At 40.7% G+C, this 19488-nt stretch overlaps 2 protein-coding genes across 11 annotated transcripts in view; one reads left to right on the top strand and one right to left on the bottom strand.

The window, feature by feature from the left end:
• Positions 1-14668, bottom strand: part of LOC124634373 (fragile X mental retardation syndrome-related protein 1 homolog A) — a 46480-nt gene extending 31812 nt beyond the window's left edge. For 8 of the 10 annotated variants that reach the window (XM_047169938.1, XM_047169941.1, XM_047169945.1 and 5 more), the window contains exons 1-7: positions 14508-14667; positions 14083-14135; positions 13844-13997; positions 10393-10556; positions 7636-7785; positions 4519-4605; positions 3119-3266 (exon numbers count right to left, since the gene is read on the bottom strand). In XM_047169938.1, coding sequence (XP_047025894.1) covers positions 3119-3266; positions 4519-4605; positions 7636-7785; positions 10393-10556; positions 13844-13997; positions 14083-14135; positions 14508-14558 — 807 coding nt within the window. In that variant the 5' untranslated portion in view covers positions 14559-14667. Of the gene's footprint in view, positions 1-3118; positions 3267-4518; positions 4606-7635; positions 7786-10392; positions 10557-13843; positions 13998-14082; positions 14136-14507 lie in introns of all 10 variants that reach the window. The other 2 variants (XM_047169939.1, XM_047169942.1) reach the window with 1 other exon arrangement.
• A 684-nt stretch (positions 14669-15352) lies between these two features.
• On the top strand, positions 15353-19219 carry LOC124634630 (GDP-L-fucose synthase). The gene is made up of 8 exons (XM_047170285.1): positions 15353-15498; positions 15615-15769; positions 16022-16136; positions 16737-16865; positions 17099-17172; positions 17524-17663; positions 18285-18413; positions 18938-19219. The coding sequence occupies exons 2-8, from the start codon at positions 15615-15617 to the stop codon at positions 19171-19173; spliced, it is 978 nt and encodes a 325-aa protein (XP_047026241.1). The 5' UTR covers positions 15353-15498; the 3' UTR covers positions 19174-19219.
• The last annotated feature ends 269 nt before the right edge of the window (positions 19220-19488 follow it).

Genomic DNA, 19488 nt, shown 5'->3' with positions numbered 1-19488 from the left:
GGCCCAAACGTCGGAAATGCTCGACGAAGTTCCACCGGCTGTCGAGGACGAGTCCTAGGTACATCGCCCACTCGACGCCGATGGGAACCCCCCCCCCCCCCCCCCACCGTGACTTGGGAGCCTGAAGGTGGCGCGTTCCGAAGCCCATGAAAGCACATGGCCTCGGATTTGTGCAAGTTCACCTCCAGGCCCAGCAGCTAGATCCTCTCGATGACCGTCGCAACCCCGCGCGTCATTATGTCGGCCACCTCTTGCGACCTCCCTTGTGCCAGAACCAGCGTGTCGTCAGCGTAGCAGACCACGCTGACGCCGCTAGGGAGGTCGGCGCGCAGCACCTAGTCGTAGCCGATGTTCCACAAGAGCGGCCCCAGAACCGACCCCTGCGGAACACTGCACGACATCTCTCGCCGGGCGAAATCTTATCTTAAAGATCGATGAATGACATTTGGTTAGCTTCGATGATTATAAAACTTCCGTAATTTTATAGAATAAAGAAAGAAAAAACGTTTAATTCTAATTAATTCTATTTATATACAAAAAAAAACGATATTGACGTTGCTGACAATAAATGACAATAAGTGATCGGTCAAATTGGATAAATGTCCAATATGCTCGGTCAGATTAATCGGTCATATATAACGTGACGGTCACTTTACATCTCTAGTCCTCCCCCTCTCTTCGAACTTCACATAACCCTAATATGTGCCACCTAATCTTCCCAAGTTCCACCTCGAGTTGCGCCAGATGCGAGTCAAGCCGTAGCGTGCGGCCGTTGTACGTCGCCAGAGTCAGTTTTGTTTGGTGGCCTCCCGTAACCCGGAGATTCTTCGCACCCCGGTCGCCACCGTGACCGGGAATAGCGGGACTGCCGGGAACTAGGGGCCGTGGCCTACTATTCTTTAAGAAACTTCGAAACTATTCTTAGGAGCATCGGCCTAGGAGTCGGTGGGAAAATAAACTTAGGTACGTCCATTAGACACCGACTTCTGAGGTAGTTCACATATTTTATTGTCGAGTTCCCTCGCCCTTATGTGGTCTCCATCATCAAATCAGCTTCAAACCTTCACTGTTGCAAAGGTCTATTCAATACAAACAATATAAGCACAAACACGAGGTAGTTTACATATTCGGTTGTCGAGTTCCCTCGACCTTCTTTCGTCTCCATCATCAGGTCAGCTCCAAATCTACACTGTTGCATAGTGTTATAAGACATACACCTTATAGTCAAGTTTTTATCCTGCGCATGGCTACAACTTTCAAAAGTTGCCCTGGATTTCTCAGGGTTTCCATCATCAGATCCTGACCTGACGATTATGGGACCACCTGTGAGGTATACCCTATCAAACAAAAAAATAATTTAGTAAAATAGTCCATAAATAGTCCTATGAACGATGTTTTCATAACGGCGCCTGAACAATTTTTAAAGCATTTTTTTCATATGAAGGTGTAAAAAAAATAAATTAGAGAGTATGCCATATTTTTTTAAAGATTTGTATCTTTTTTTTGAGATACGTCACATTGTTATAGGACGTGGGGCAATTTTGATCCATCTTCTTTATATATGTCGATATAGGTGCATATGGTAAGGAATGTGACTCCAGTTTTTCAGAACTCAAATCTATACGACTTATTAAAGAAAGGTCAATTATCTATACCTCCGCCAAAACCGTTACCTGGCTTTCAAAAAGAAATTCCTTTTGTCTTCGTGGCGGATGAAGGATTACCACTGACAAATAATATAATGCGCCCATATTCTGGGAAGTTTTTATCGATAGAAAAACGAGTTTTTAATTATCGTTTGAGCCGAGCCAGACGATATGTTGAGAGCGCCTTTGGCATACTCGCAAATAAATGGCGCATATTTCATCGATTTCTTACGATTTCACAATAGACATTATAAAAGCATGCTGTGTATTACACAACTTTGTATTGAATCGAGATGGCGCACAAACGTTTGAAGAAATGATTATTGACGATTCTTTGCAAATTTTACACGAAACAACACATGAAAGTAGAACAGGAGCTAACATAATCAGAAACGAAATTTGTAATTATTTTAATAGTAACATTGGAGGTCTTAGTTGGCAGTTAACAAAAATATAAATATTTATAAGTACTTTTGTTTTTTCAACACTATTTAACTCCTCAAAATTTGAATATAAACTTGTACACACTTCCCTCCATGCTTCTGTTTTTAAAAATTTGTCTTTGAATTGTGATATAGTTTTGTCCCAAAGGACGGGACGTTCGTAAATTAAAGATATCAGGTGGTCGACATCGTACTGCGCCATATCGCTTAAAAAACACGTGCAGGTCGTTCAAAGTATGGACACCGACTAAACGGCAAAGCGTTGCAGCGTTGTCGCATCGCAGATTTGTACGTTGCGGCATCGGAAATTTCCACGATGCGTTGTGAGGCGTCGTTGATTTTTGCGATGCGACGCCGCAACGCACTGTTGTGGCCTGGCCCTAAGAGCGGGGGCACACGAGTCGGACGGTCACGGAGTCGCTGCGTCGTCTTACATAGAAATATCTACGGCATGTCACACGATGCGCTCCGGCGCCGCACCGGACTCGCAACCACCAACACGAGGCGGGCAGGGGTCAATGCCTTGCGACGTCGGAGCGGCACCGCTCAGTTGTTGTGCGTCACGAGGAAGGACAACAGACTGTCCAACGCTACGGCGCCGCTGTGACATAACAACGTTACGGCGCCGCACCGCTCGCGTGCCCCCGCTCTAAGTAGAACATATCTCACCGTTCAATCGGTATCCAAATTTTGAGTAGACACTGGTGTGTACTACATTAACATAGCATAAATTAGGACATATAATACAATTATTAAATTGTTACGAGAAGAGTCCACTAACAACAATGTGTACGTGATTTCGCGAGTACACTCCTAGCATGTGTAAGCGTACATGCAATTCCGAGGAGACTTTAGAAATTGACATCTGTCATTGATTCTTAGAGTGAGTGGATCAGAAAAAAATACTTGTGATCAGAAGGCACAATCCTTCTCTGTGTGTGAGGAGGCCTGTGCCCAGCAAGTGGAACGATAAAAAGGCCTAAGGCTGTAACAGTAACATTAGGTATGATGATTGGGCAAGAGACGCACCTCTCCGCAAATCTTGAAGGTGCAGGAGACCTCCTCCAGCTCGATGTTGGTGACGCCCGCCACCTTCCGCGCCTGCTGGATGTTGGCGCCGTGCGTGCCGATGGCCAGCCCCATCAGGTCCTCGCGCACAGAGAACTCGTCCGTGTAACTGGAACAATACAACCAACTCATTAACTTACTACTTTCTACTAAATCAATTAATGCGTCATTCGAATGACCAGAACGGAGCTGCAGAAAATGTTATATTTTATTTTAATGTACCTTCACAAAGAAAAAACTACACACTATTTTTAGGCAAGAGTTACCATTTCCGTGAGTACAGTAAACAGTAATCTCTAACAAACGCCGAAAAATTAATCCAAGTATTAAAAATGACGAATGTAACACTTGGCTAAACTACGTCTGATGCAACATATTCTTAGGCATTCCATCATTTCATTTATAAAAGTATCGGCCACGATTGCAATCAAACGAACTGGGGTAGGCGCCACGCAAGAATGCGTCCGTCTCAATTTGTAGCATGCGTGTCGGCACGCGTCGCCGCGGCATGCGGAAATCGCGTTACCGAAAATAGGGTGAAAAAAATATTTTCAACGGCTAATTTTGTCGTTTACAAACTATGTATATCGCAATTCCACAACATGGCTAACGAATGTTAATAGTTCCCGGAATCGATAAGCGCTATACGATATCTAAAGTTGCAGAAACAGTCCGTTCTATATATTACGGGGAATCCCCTCGATTCTAGATAACGTATGGGTAACATATTTGCCTCCATTGTGTTACATTTTATCTATCATTTTACCTAATTCATACTTTCATTAAATAACATCAAATTTAATACATAAAAAATGAAAATATTTTTGCCGTTTTATTGGTGTCAAGATCACTTATCAAAATATCATCTGTCACACGAGTCGGTCGAGAGAGAAAGCGATGCGTCACAATCGCTCGAAGCATCACAATCCGTGAATAACGAAACCAAGTGTGACAATAAACTAGATTTTCGCTCGTCACGATACTTTTACTTACACTTATACTATCGGGAATAATATTGTGTTGATTTTATCAGTAGCCATATTGACGTTTATAGTTCACCAAAATAGATGACTATCTATCTTATCTTTGTATAATAACAAAACCAGTTAGGTTAATACGCAACTAGTAGCAAGTAATATGCATATGCACAGTGTTTATAATTAGATTTTGAAGTATCATCAAACAAATACATAGATTATATTTCTACTCTCGTCATTACATGTACCATTTATAAAGTAATTAAGCCCATGATTCATGTTGAGTGTTCGTAAAAGAATCACGCCCTCATAAACATTCACATCACATTTTGTCAAAACCACGAAAAAGCTATGAATTATGCAGTATTGAAATAATGTGCTCACCCGCCCTGATTATGTATTTTGGTGGATTCCAACTGTCTAGCTGCCTCTTCAGTCTTTTTCAGCAATAACAGCTTTTGAGTTAGATTCCTGAAACCAAAACAACGCTGTGTTAGAATTTCATTCACACTACACATATAAAATAACCAAATAAATAGAACAATGTTTGTGCTTCAATGGTATTCTATATAGAGGGCTAAATCTATTTATATTCTTTCAAAATGTTTCATATATGTATGAACAATTAAAATGGTAATGTTATAATCCCAGTACTACCAATCCGGCAGGTATCTTACAGCCGTCGGCCCTGTGGCTTATGTTAATGTTAGCACAGTTTTGTAAAGGCAGTGAGTCGGCTGCCCAAACAAATAGGACCTCAATTGAAGCTTCACAATTGAGATCCCAGTTAAGTGCTGATGAAGGTAAATACAAATGATATCAAATGTAATACAAAGACTTGACTGATGGAATAAATTTATTTGTCATGTATATGTACGCATGTTTATTAGGCTGTTAGGTACCAAGTTCAATGACAACATAAACATGCATCCGTTTATCTTAAAAATAGCTGTTTGCTTTGAAAATTGTATGTCTGAATATTGTGTGTCCGATAATCGTAAGTTAGAAATAGTAATCCATGGTAAACAGTTGTTTATAAGAACACAGACGTTTGTGTGTAAATAAATAGGAGTTGTTTCTTAGTGTGTAAAGAACCAACCTGTTAAGGAGTGTGAATTCGATTCCAGGTCAGGCAAGTGCGAAAGCAATGTTTTAAGTTTATATGTACTTTCAAAGTATATATTGGACAAAGATGACTGATTTAGGGTGAAGGAAAACATGTCTAAGAAAATTAGACTGTAATGTCAAATTTGTGAGCAAGTGTGGTAAGTAACCCTCAATCCTTTTCTGTACGAGTGTGGGCCTGTGCCCAGCAGTGCGACGGTATGTGTCGTGTACCTGAAGTGCATCTCCTGCAGCATCTGGGCTCGCTTGTGCGAGGTCTCGCAGCGCGACACGACGGCCAGCACGCCGGCTCGGCACTACAGTATGTGTCGTGTACCTGAAGTGCATCTCCTGCAGCATCTGGGCTCGCTTGTGCGAGGTCTCGCAGCGCGACACGACGGCCAGCACGCCGGCTCGGCACTACAGTATGTGTCGTGTACCTGAAGTGCATCTCCTGCAGCATCTGGGCTCGCTTGTGCGAGGTCTCGCAGCGCGACACGACGGCCAGCACGCCGGCTCGGCACTACAGTATGTGTCGTGTACCTGAAGTGCATCTCCTGCAGCATCTGGGCTCGCTTGTGCGAGGTCTCGCAGCGCGACACGACGGCCAGCACGCCGGCTCGGCACTACAGTATGTGTCGTGTACCTGAAGTGCATCTCCTGCAGCATCTGGGCTCGCTTGTGCGAGGTCTCGCAGCGCGACACGACGGCCAGCACGCCGGCTCGGCACTACAGTATGTGTCGTGTACCTGAAGTGCATCTCCTGCAGCATCTGGGCTCGCTTGTGCGAGGTCTCGCAGCGCGACACGACGGCCAGCACGCCGGCTCGGCACTACAGTATGTGTCGTGTACCTGAAGTGCATCTCCTGCAGCATCTGGGCTCGCTTGTGCGAGGTCTCGCAGCGCGACACGACGGCCAGCACGCCGGCTCGGCACTACAGTATGTGTCGTGTACCTGAAGTGCATCTCCTGCAGCATCTGGGCTCGCTTGTGCGAGGTCTCGCAGCGCGACACGACGGCCAGCACGCCGGCTCGGCACTACAGTATGTGTCGTGTACCTGAAGTGCATCTCCTGCAGCATCTGGGCTCGCTTGTGCGAGGTCTCGCAGCGCGACACGACGGCCAGCACGCCGGCTCGGCACTACAGTATGTGTCGTGTACCTGAAGTGCATCTCCTGCAGCATCTGGGCTCGCTTGTGCGAGGTCTCGCAGCGCGACACGACGGCCAGCACGCCGGCTCGGCACTACAGTATGTGTCGTGTACCTGAAGTGCATCTCCTGCAGCATCTGGGCTCGCTTGTGCGAGGTCTCGCAGCGCGACACGACGGCCAGCACGCCGGCTCGGCACTACAGTATGTGTCGTGTACCTGAAGTGCATCTCCTGCAGCATCTGGGCTCGCTTGTGCGAGGTCTCGCAGCGCGACACGACGGCCAGCACGCCGGCTCGGCACTACAGTATGTGTCGTGTACCTGAAGTGCATCTCCTGCAGCATCTGGGCTCGCTTGTGCGAGGTCTCGCAGCGCGACACGACGGCCAGCACGCCGGCTCGGCACTACAGTATGTGTCGTGTACCTGAAGTGCATCTCCTGCAGCATCTGGGCTCGCTTGTGCGAGGTCTCGCAGCGCGACACGACGGCCAGCACGCCGGCTCGGCACTACAGTATGTGTCGTGTACCTGAAGTGCATCTCCTGCAGCATCTGGGCTCGCTTGTGCGAGGTCTCGCAGCGCGACACGACGGCCAGCACGCCGGCTCGGCACTACAGTATGTGTCGTGTACCTGAAGTGCATCTCCTGCAGCATCTGGGCTCGCTTGTGCGAGGTCTCGCAGCGCGACACGACGGCCAGCACGCCGGCTCGGCACTACAGTATGTGTCGTGTACCTGAAGTGCATCTCCTGCAGCATCTGGGCTCGCTTGTGCGAGGTCTCGCAGCGCGACACGACGGCCAGCACGCCGGCTCGGCACTACAGTATGTGTCGTGTACCTGAAGTGCATCTCCTGCAGCATCTGGGCTCGCTTGTGCGAGGTCTCGCAGCGCGACACGACGGCCAGCACGCCGGCTCGGCACTACAGTATGTGTCGTGTACCTGAAGTGCATCTCCTGCAGCATCTGGGCTCGCTTGTGCGAGGTCTCGCAGCGCGACACGACGGCCAGCACGCCGGCTCGGCACTACAGTATGTGTCGTGTACCTGAAGTGCATCTCCTGCAGCATCTGGGCTCGCTTGTGCGAGGTCTCGCAGCGCGACACGACGGCCAGCACGCCGGCTCGGCACTACAGTATGTGTCGTGTACCTGAAGTGCATCTCCTGCAGCATCTGGGCTCGCTTGTGCGAGGTCTCGCAGCGCGACACGACGGCCAGCACGCCGGCTCGGCACTACAGTATGTGTCGTGTACCTGAAGTGCATCTCCTGCAGCATCTGGGCTCGCTTGTGCGAGGTCTCGCAGCGCGACACGACGGCCAGCACGCCGCGCTCGGCCACGTACCACACCAGCGCGGCGCCGATCGCCTTCTGGAACTCCTTGTGTGCGTTCTCCACCTTCGCGCTGCGGGGAACAGACAATGTTACAGGGCCGTTCCCAACGAAGAAATAGGAAGGGCTAACTCGAGCCGCGTATCGACTGCGCGCGGCAAGCCATCGAACATTGGGTCGCGCGGCGGCCGCGCAGAATGGAGACGCGCGCGGCAGCTCGAACATTGCTCACCAAAACGCAGATTTGCCGCGGCCGAACATGCCTCGCACGGCAGCCGCGAGCTGTCGATACGCGACTTCAAAACCGCGCGGGTAGCTCGATTTAGATCATCAACCAGTCTTGCCAAGGGTATTAGGTTGCCCAGTTAACTGGTTTGAGGAGGTCAGTTACGCAGTCGCTCCTTGTAAAATACTGGTACTCGGCTGCATCTATTAGACTGGAAGCCGACCCCGAAATAGTTGGAAAAAGGCTAGGTAGATGATGATGAGGGCAGTTCCCAGTAGAATATTGGCTGATAGGCATTCATACTCTTCTGATGATGGACAGTCATACATAGTTACACAGCAACAATCTAAACTTATATTGAGCTCTATAATAATGTAAAAATGATTTTTTTGTGTGGTATCCTAAGGGTTCCGAAATTACAGGACCGACTTGAAAATACTTTCACTGTTGGAAAGCTATACAACCTCCTAACATCAAAGGCTTTATTTTGTCTAGATACGGGAAGCAGTTCCCTCGGAGATGAAACCGTGGGACAAGGCGGGTATACAATCTAGAACATGGGGTTCCAAAGTGGGTAGCACCGACTCCCAGTATGCACTGATATAAAAGGAGCGGTTATGTAAACGGGACGTTCGTTTATGTATTTCGATAAGGAGGGCCGTAGTACAAAATCGATATGTACAAACAAATCCATATTTTAAGATACTATATCATATCTGAAGCTGAAGAGTTTGTTTGATTGTACACGCTCAGCTCGGAAACTAATGCCTTCCTTTTGTGAATATCTACATTTTATCCCGTAGATCACAGGAAATATTATTTCGTAATATTAATTGATGAATTCCTGAGAAGGATTATCAAATTATTTATCTTATATGCATTGCCTGGTCGATGGCTAGTTTGAACACATGTAATCAGGAGTCCCTGCTTTCTAATGGATTACAGTAGTTTGTTATTGTTTAGTCAAAGGTAGGGATAGTAAATTACCATTTAAAACCCATTACAGTATTAGAGGTGGTCAATTACGGTAATTCTTTAATTTTTTTAACGCAAAATACATCCAACATTTTAGGAAAAAATATTATAGAGAGAAAAATAATTGATGGGTGTAAATTATTTTGATAAACTTTGATGATTTTGGTATTATTTTGCATTTAAAGCAAAATAATACGCCCAAATATTTTGACTAACTGACGTACATTTGATTTAGGAAGTATTATCAATAAAACAGTAGGTTTGACTGGTAAAAACTTAAATAGAAAATTGCTCTAGAATAGAAATAAACCGCAATATCCGAACATATAACAGTCAAAAGCTGCCAAACCAAAATTCCACGGCTTTATTTTTGTTTTAGTCACTTGAACCATTAAATACACCGCAACTTTTCGTGTCACTACCTACGCATCAGACGATCGTAAGAAGGATATTTATCTTAAAACAAAAAGTTTTTATTGTAGAACACAAGTTTTGAATATGTTTTCAAATTACAAAAGGAAAAATTATTGTTTATGCCCTGAAGGAAGGTATAAGTCGTATTGGCCTAGTGGGTAAAACACCAACCTCTCATGTATGAGTGTGGATTCGATTCCGGGTCAGGCAAGTTTCACACAACTATTCCAAGCTTGTATGTACTTTGTAAGTTTATCTTGGGCACTCACAGGCTGTGACGAAACTCTGAAGGCTCCGGAACCACCGAGCCTATTTGGGAAGCTACCCTATCCCTGGGTGAACCATACGTGTATATGTACTCGGCGACTCTGCTAATACTAAAAACTTATTAAAACCTTGCCTTGCCTTTTCTAGTTGTTAGATTACTAATAAGACTTTCGAATAACTCTGCAATCTAATTGAAAATGATGCCTTAGTCTTCGCTTCCTATTACCTATGTTACCTTGAATGAGATTTACGAATTTAATCCCATGTACCGTTAATTGGCCATTGAACTACTAATTGTATGCTTTACCTAGTGACACAGACTTGAGTAATATGAACTTCGGACGGCGCGAATATTCGCTGTGTGGGCGTTGGGTCCGGATGCTTAGCGTAAACATTAACTGATAATACGCGCCAATTTCAACGGAACACGCTTATCTGTGACTATTTGGCAGTCTTCTATCTAATCCTGAATAATCTTACATGCAACTTGCGTCTTGCATGAAGCCTACTTGCAGTGTACCTAAGCATGCCTTTATGTTAAAGTAAGTTCATCTGTTCATTATATTTTCTTTTATCATAAAAGACTATCGCCTATCTCGATAAATGGGCTATCTAAAACTAAAAAAATGTTTCAAATTGTTCCAGTAGTTCAGATTAGCATGTTCGAAATTTGATGCAAACAAAATCTTCAGCTTCATATTATGAAACAGTAGAGCTTTCACATAATTTCCTGGAGAATAAATTTAAATGTGCAAGTAACCTATCCAATTAGTATTTAAATGGTAGCACAATACTTACTAGTCCTTGAGATCATCAGGTACGGGTATTTCGAACTTGTGGAAAGTGTTCTTGTCAATAGGTGTCTTGGGTGTCTTCACTCTAAGACGGTCCTTTGGCACTATCTCCGTGTAGCAGTTGTCCCATTCCAGATATTCGATCACAAGAAAGTCGCCCCTCATCATCTGGAAACAATAACGATTTTCAAGTAATAGATGGCTGCGATGGACCTAGTTCGTCTTAATTAGTTTTAAGGGTGTTTTTTTCTAGCTTTCAGAATTTTTTTATGGTATAAGAAAACTAAATAAATAAAATATAATGTTGTGTTTAAAGTCTTTGTCCTACATTGCTAAGTATGAGGAAGCTGTACAAAAGTTAAGGCAGTAGAAATAGCTCTTGACCTGTTTGATGGATAAGTAGTAATAACTAAATGAATCAGTTACTTTGTTAAACTTCCCCCCCAGTCAAATAACCGAACCTATTTTGACAGAATTTTGTTGAGAGAATATTATGTATATGGTTCAAGAAGCTTCAGACAGACAGTAAAGATGTGGGTATCAGCTAGTAAATAATACATGCTACTTTTCCAGGCAACTATTGATTTGAAATAGTTTTATACCCATTTTAAAACCGTTTGGTAGAAATTTGCAATTTTTTTGTACTATTTTAAAAAATGATCTCAGTTTGAATAATTAAGTCGAGGCTAAGGCATAAGAAATGCGTAAATACCCGGAAATATATTGACGGCATTGAAGCATAATATGCACTACTATTGATCTTATTTTCTTTAGCTAAGAAATGCGCAATGCGCTATTATACGACAATATACATATAATTCTATAATTTAATAAAAAATATCTCATTACAATATACTTTTATAATTTTTTGGAATGTTTGGTCAATAGTTCGTTTTTAGATGCCAAGGCATTGTTATGAGTCTATTGTGCTAATGTAACTGTTATTTACAAGTTGTTTTTTATTTTTGTAAAACAAAAAACTTTTGCAGTTCAGTTCTAAACAAAAATTACAAATGTTCAATAACAATAAAATGGCTTCACTAATCTAAACTCAATTTGGAGAATGTAGTCAAACCAATGAAGGCAGGATAGACTACACCTAGGTATGAATGAATCTTGAAGTTAACTATTTAAAATAGACAAGAAAGAGCCCCAAATAACTCAGTTTAACATGGCATAATAATAATTACTGCTTGCATGCTGCATGTTATGCCTGAGTGAAAGTGCAGTAAGTAGGGTATAGTGCTAAACTTGCATGTCATCACACCCAAATAATATTGATTTATACTTGTATAAGTCTTCATTTTAAGACCCACACTTAATTTTTGGATCTGATATTCAGGGATAAATTATTGCAATGTCTTAAACATTTTTTATGAAAATTTAGATTTTTCTTTGTTTTGATGTCTAGATAAACCTGTAGAGTCAATAGATCAATTAATTACTTAAAGATCTGATTTTCAGAGCTCTCAATTCGTATAGAGAACACTTATAGGGCTTGTGTTAATTTATTGAATACACAGTTTAATTTCTCTCTGTGTAAATTATTTTTACTAGGTACCACAAATCCACAGTGAATTCCTATTAGTATTGATAAGGTTCATTGAATTTTGCCCTTTTAAGTTCATATTCCATATTAGAGTGATGTATGATTAACTATTTGAATTGATTTTATATACAAAGAAGATGGATCAAAATTGCCCCACGTCCTATAACAATGTGACGTATCTCAAAAAAAAGATAAAAATGTGTAAAAAAATATGGCATACTCTCTAACTTATTTTTTTTACACCTTCATACGAAAAAACTGCTTTAAAAATTGTTCAGGCGCTGTTATGAAAACATCGTTAATAAGATTATTTATGGAATATTTTGTTTCATTATTTTTTTGTTTGATAGGGTATACCTCACAGGTGGTTCCATAATCATCAGGTCAGGATCTGATGATGGAAACCCTGAGAAATCCAGGGCAACTTTTGAAAGTTGTAGGCATGTGCAGGATAAAAACTTAACAATGATGATAAGTCTGATAACACTATGCAACAGTGAAGGTCTGGAGCAGACCTGATGATGGAGACGAAAGAAGGTCGAGGGAACTCGACAACTGAATATGGAAACGACCTCGTGTTTGGGCTTATATTATTTGTATTGAATAGACCTTTGCAATAGTGAAGGTTTGGAGCTGACCTGACGATGGAGAACAGAGAAAGTCGAGGGAACTCGACAACTGAATATGTAAACTACCTCGTATTTAGTCTTATATTAATCGTATTGATGAGAACTTTCCACTAATATAATATAGTGACAACTATGCTTGTAACAAAAAGGCAAAAATAAATCATCATTGTTAAGTTTTTATCCTGCACATGCCTACAACTTTCAAAAGTTGCCCTGAATTTCTCAGGGTTTCCGTTATCAGATCCTGACCTGATGATTATGGGACCACCTGTGAGGTATACCCTATCAAACAAAAAAATAATTTTAAAAAATGGTCCATAAATAATCTTACGAACGATGTTTTCATAACAGCGCCTGAACAATTTTTAATGCAATTTTTTCGTATGAAGGTGTAAAAAAAATAAGTTAGAGAGTATGCCATATTTTTTTTAACATTTTTGTCTTTTTTTTGAGATACGTCCTATTGTTATAGGACGTGGGGCAATTTTGTATGGATTGTGATCTGTCTTCTTTATGTATACAATGTTGTATAGTGATATTTTAATAATATTTGTATACGGTTCTTCAAACCATATAGACAGAATTGTGTTGCTGGCGAGTTTGTTCCACCAATTCTTCTTCCCAGCAAAAACACATAGGAAGTGGTGCAGGGCGGGCGTTTTGGGGGCTGTCTTTTGTAAATTAGATGTTCGAAAAGTGCTGATTTTCAGCATACTTTGAATAAATTACTTTTGATTTTGATTTTACCAACAAAGACCATAAGCAACACTACTACATGTTTAATCAATACACATTTTAGTGAGATGAAATTAAATTTCATTTATATTATTGATGTTAAGTTAAAGTTAACTGTAAAGTAATACACAATGACATGCAGAGCAGCTTTGCATATGGATAAAATAATTTGTAGGGTTCAAGAATCAGGTTTGTACACAAAGAAATATTATCACCCAGACAAGAATATTTAGCATAATTTGAGGGTAGGCCTTAGTTACCCAAACATGTTCTGCAATTTTTGTATTATTAATTGCTATGACAACATATCAAGTATGCCAGAAATTTGTTATTAATTAATATAAATTCTTGCTTGCAATTGCAAATCCCAAGTGAAAGTTATGAAGCACATAGTTGGTGCTAACTATTAAAAAACTAATAAAAATATAATATGTATCTATGCATAACTAAGCAATTATAAATAAAACTGAGGGTAAAAGAAAAAAAACTTGGATAAGTTGTGATGGATGTTCCAATAAAGTGGTAAATGTGTAATTCAATACCTTGATATTTGCTGTCCACCACCCACATGCTTCCTTCTCATTGGATCTCGCGTATACCTCCACCTCTTGGTTTTCCACGAACTCTGTGTGTTTGCCAGTGTCTTTCGGTGGTAGGAACACTTGCGAGAACGGGAACTTTGATTCCGGCTGCCAGCTACAATGCAAAATATCAGTGTAAATAAAAATACCCGCACTAATTTATCTCAAAAATATTTGTGTCCATAAAGTGCAATACTTACTCATTTTCAAAGGCTACGAGAACCTCGTTGTCGAGCACGTCGGTGACAATGGCCTAAAAATAAAGAGAATTTTAGAACATTCCGACTATACACCAACTTCGTGATGCGCTAGAAATAAGATATCTAGGTCATTTCAGCATTTATGCGCAAATTTTAATTTGCGTAGCGTGTTGTTCCAGTTTCATTAATACTGAATCGTGCCTAAAATTGTAGAAAGTAATATAATTATTACAACACATGGAAAAATCACGCCCTGACAGGCGGACATGGCGTCCATTCCAGCCGTGATGATCTTCCCGGAAAAATATTTTTGTAAGTATAAGAATTATCTAGGTACTGATCATCGGAAATAATTGAATAAACATTACACTAATCAAAATAATACTTGTTGTATGAAATTATAACGTACTTCACAATTTACAAACCTTATAATAAGCACCATTATCACCGTACACCTCGACCGACAAATCCTCCATTTTGGTTTGAAAGCGTATTTGGCGTTTTCGGAGCGAGAACGAATCTTCGTAGAGAATCTACTGGCCAATCGTTAACCAGTATTTTAGCATAGACAAGAATAGCTTTCTTTTTAAAAAGTGCTGCTACATTGTAATATACTTTTGTGAGTCATCGACGTTTTTGAATTTGGAATCCCCTGTTAAAAATAAATAATCATAAGTATTCAACAAAACACATTTTGTGCAACATTGTTATTAATTAATAAAGCCACTCATTTACTCCATCGAAACATGTGACTGATCCTAAGATATCTACCTATACCGTAGTATGACTGATCCTAAGATATCTACCTATACCGTAGTATATAGGTAGATATCTTAGGATCAGTCATATCCCTAAAAAAACTATTTATAATAAAATAGTGAATCACGTACCTAAGCTTTTATTTGGCTAGTCTGATAAAATAAAAACGCGGGTGACGAACAATAGTAAACATAATCGAAAGCTATCATCAACGACGTTACTTCACATATAACTTACAACTACGTATTACTGCATTAAAAAATAATCCATGAATCTAATTCAAAGTAATAAGTTGCGTTTGCTCCTGTTGCATTAGCAGTTGTTGTAGTTCCAGTCTTATTCACTTTTAGCATATATCATTGCATGTTTTCCAAATTGACTGGATTTTAAGTAAGTAACTAATAAAGTTAAGTTAAGTTTAGATTTATATTTTTCAGTTTCTAGTTTATATTTTGCCCATTGACCAAGCACCGAGTATCATCATAGACAATATTGATGGATATCGGTCGTTGACGGCTGTCTACGGTCAATGACACTGATACACGTCAATTTGATGTAATGTCAACTTTCATGAAAATAATATTTGTTTGAATTGGTGCCACATATCAGCTTATCTAAAATATACTTATTTCCTAATATCATTACCATACAGTGAAAGTAAGTATACACTTAAACAAATTGATAAGCTGCTGAGACAGTAAAGGAATTACCAAGATGAAAAGTATTTTAAACGTAAACAGAGTTTGTATTTACAAAATGATGAATATTTTCAGATGAGTGACGAAAGACGTGTAGTATTAGTGACCGGAGGTTCTGGCCTTGTTGGCCAGGCAATAAGAATAATCATTGAAGAAGAAAAGTCATTAAACAATGATAGTGTTAAGAATGAGTCCTGGATATTCTGTGGGTCGAAAGACGGAGACCTCAGGTAAGCCGACTATCAACTTTAAAAAAATTAATGTATTAAATTTCTAATTAAAAATAAAATCGAGTTCCTCATATAATTGCCATGTATGTAATCCACTAGTATCTAAAATTACCATTCCAGTCCTATGATACATGTAAGATTAAAATTGATTCAATTATAGAACAGTCTATTTTGTATAGTGTAAAGTGGCTTTACAGGGAAGCCAATGTAAAGCATGATAATGTGAGTTAACCTCCTTGTGATAAATTCCAGAGATAAGGCCCAAACAGAAGCCTTATTTGAGAGACATCGTCCCACTCATGTGATACATTTGGCCGCCATGGTTGGAGGGCTCTTCCACAACATGGCACATAATTTAGATTTCTTTGTAAGTATGAATATAGTAAGAGTAGAAAGTAACCGATTTAGTCAAGATATTTCAAATTTTTGTAACACTAGAGCAGGACCTTGTTTCCTTATGACGTAAAGATACTTTGTATTTAACATAATAGAACATAATAACTAGAAACATTCTGTTCACAAAATTCCAAAATAGATATTGTTAGGTAATCTGATAGTACTTTAACAATTTGATAACAAGTGCTTGATGAACTTGTAGATATTCTGATAAGATCATTATTATTGGTCTGTAAATATCATGCAGTAATTTTGTAGTGTACTTGTTTTAACCACAGTTGTTTTTATTTATGCTAATACAATAAAGAGGAATCATATTTTTGTTTGTACATTAAAGTCTCCAGAACCCCTGAACCAATTTCAAAAATTTCACTGTTAGCAAGCTATACTAGCTTAGATTAGGCTGTATTTTGTCCAGCTTTGGGAAGAAGTTCCCACAGGAAAGGTTGTTATTGTCTACATACATTAAGGCATCAGTAACTCAACTTGGATAAATCTGTTATATTTAAAATGTTCTCTGATTTGTACTTTAAAAATGCCCTCAGTTTATAATTTATATTTTTTCTTTCAGAGGGAGAATATGGCAATAAATGACAATGTACTAAGTGCCAGCCATAAAAATAAAGTCACGAAAGTCGTGTCGTGTTTATCAACGTGCATATTTCCTGATAAAACCACATATCCTATTGATGAGACTATGGTACGTTTCAACTATAGTAATTAGATAATTAACAAACGCTATAAGTTTCTTTGAATCATACCAATATAATGAAATTGAAAACTGGCTGTTCCTTGTAGTTTCAATGCAAATTACTCTCCTTCTTACAAATGCTTATTTGAATATTGCCAGATATGTTTCAAAATAACTTGAAACTATTGTAAAACTGCATAACAATGATATGGTTTCTAAGAATATTTACAAAATAATTTCAGGTTCACAATGGCCCCCCACACACATCAAACTTTGGATATAGCTATGCCAAGAGGATGATTGATGTATTAAACAGGTATTATTTTTCTTTCAATTATTATCATTCCCCTAGGTATATAAAAGTTTTACCAATTCTGACACTTAAAAAAAACACGTACTTTGGGATTTGTTGGTTCAATTCAATGCAAAAGCCCATGTCACATTATGTAATAAAAATAAAACTACTTTTATGGATTTTATCGCGGTTATATTATGTAATATTACTTAATCCCGACAACCTGCCCGTGACCATGGCTGCTGTAAAGTGTAAAGGATCCAAAACGACGGAATTAAATCATATTATAAAATACATAAAAGTAGTTTTCTTTAATATTGTTTATTTTGTCGTTGTCCTTGGGTGTAAAACAATGATTTGTTGTGCATTCAGAGGCTACCACGAGTCGCACGGTTGCACGTTCACGTCCGTCATCCCGTGCAACGTGTTCGGTCCGCACGATAACTTCGACTTGCAGTCCAGTCACGTCATACCCGCGCTTATCCGGAGGATGGATGATGCTATGCACAACGGTACGTTTACTATTATATGGGTTTTTGGTTTCTATTTATTTGGTTGAAACCATTTTCACGCAACATTCACCAGTGCCGGATTTATATTTTTAATGAGTAGGCTACTTTATTTCCGCCGCCCCATGTACAAACCCTTAAAAATAATAATTTTCCTATTGTAGTAAATTCGACCAAGGAAACCTTATTTTTTAGCGCGTGGAACGGCCCGGACCATGTGTTGATCTATTTAAAGTACTTATAAAAAACCAGTGGACGTGTTGACTTTTATCTTCTGAAATCTGCCGCCCCTAGGCCGCGGCCTATACAGCCTATTCATAAATCCAGGACTGATATTCACTCAACTGACGTATTTCATTTTTATCTTCATAAAAAATCACTCCATTGCCGATCTATTTACTACTCTATATCTATGGATTTATGACACACATTGCATAAGGTTGCCTACGTCAAGACTTTTTGTAGGTCTGATAATTGGGCCGATTTTCCTAAGATTTTCTGACCGACTTTTTGTTGGACGTGTGTGCGTTGCACATTATTTTCACTATGTTCTATTTGTCTCCTACAAAAAATCGGTCACCGATTATCGGACGTCAGCCTAATGATTATGCTAACACGTTGCAGGTGACAAAACATTCACGGTGATGGGTAGCGGCAAGCCGTTACGTCAGTTCATCTACTCTCTGGACCTCGCGCGGCTCTTCATATGGGTGCTCAGGAACTACGACAGCGTCGAACCTATCATCCTCTCAGGTACAGTTTGACAATTTTATCTGGACTAGTGTTTTAGGCGATTCTCACACTACCCCGCATGATGCAGCGTAGCGCGTGGATGCGTGTTCTTTCGTTGCTTGTAAGTATCTCCGTTTGTATGGAAAACACGCACAGTCTAACACACAGAAAATGCATCCACGCGCGTTCACGCGGATCACGCGCATACACGCGGAGACACATCACGCGATGAGACTCAAGGCATGCCACACCCATCCAGTGCCAGTGCGTCGACACGCAATATGCAGCATGATGCGGGGCAGTGTGAAAATCGCCTTATTTGGAGAAAATTGGCGGAAAAACCCTTACGACTATAGCGCTTCGTTGGTCTTTGCTTAAAAACTCGTACAGCTGATACTCATCGGATGCAGTTGAGTAGCTGTTTCAAGAAACCTGACCACACATCACGTCACATTTTTGATGATTCAGTTTCATGTTATTGACGTGAAAAAGTGTAATGTAGGTAAGAATGTGTTTATAATAACCTTTGACATATTTTTTTACAGTGGACGAAGCAGATGAAGTAACAATAAGTACTGTGGCGGAAATGATAAAGAAAGCTCACGGTTTCCCCGGAGACATCGTGTACGACACCACGAAGGCCGACGGACAATACAAGAAGACAGCTTCCAATGCCAAACTCAGGAGTCTGTACAAAGACTTCAAATTCACGCCCTTCGAAACCGCGATACACGATACTGTGGCGTGGTTCAAACAAAACCGGGAACATGCTAGGACGTAACTCATTATGTACCTATCAATGAAAATTATAATTTATTTAATATAAATAATCATCTTTTTGTGACAGTTACAAGTTAGCGAACTCACTGCGGAAAACTACTTTCGAGAACAGTAATCGTTGTAGGTTCGTTGTACGTCCACACTTGACGCCGCTTGTGCTCGGTTCGTGTAGCGTGAGGAAGCGCGTCCATGCTCGCGCTACATACATGCTCGTCGGACTAGGTATTCGGAGTGCTGATTCCGAGTTTTGACAGCATTCGCAACTCGATACGTAATTATAAGTCTATTGAAATAAAGAGTCGTATGCTACGTCACA

Source organism: Helicoverpa zea, chromosome 11 (assembly GCF_022581195.2).
Source record: "Helicoverpa zea isolate HzStark_Cry1AcR chromosome 11, ilHelZeax1.1, whole genome shotgun sequence".
Lineage (NCBI taxonomy): Eukaryota > Metazoa > Arthropoda > Insecta > Lepidoptera > Noctuidae > Helicoverpa > Helicoverpa zea.
The sequence above is the reverse complement of the archived record's forward strand: the minus strand, read 5'-3'. Positions and strand labels throughout refer to the sequence as shown.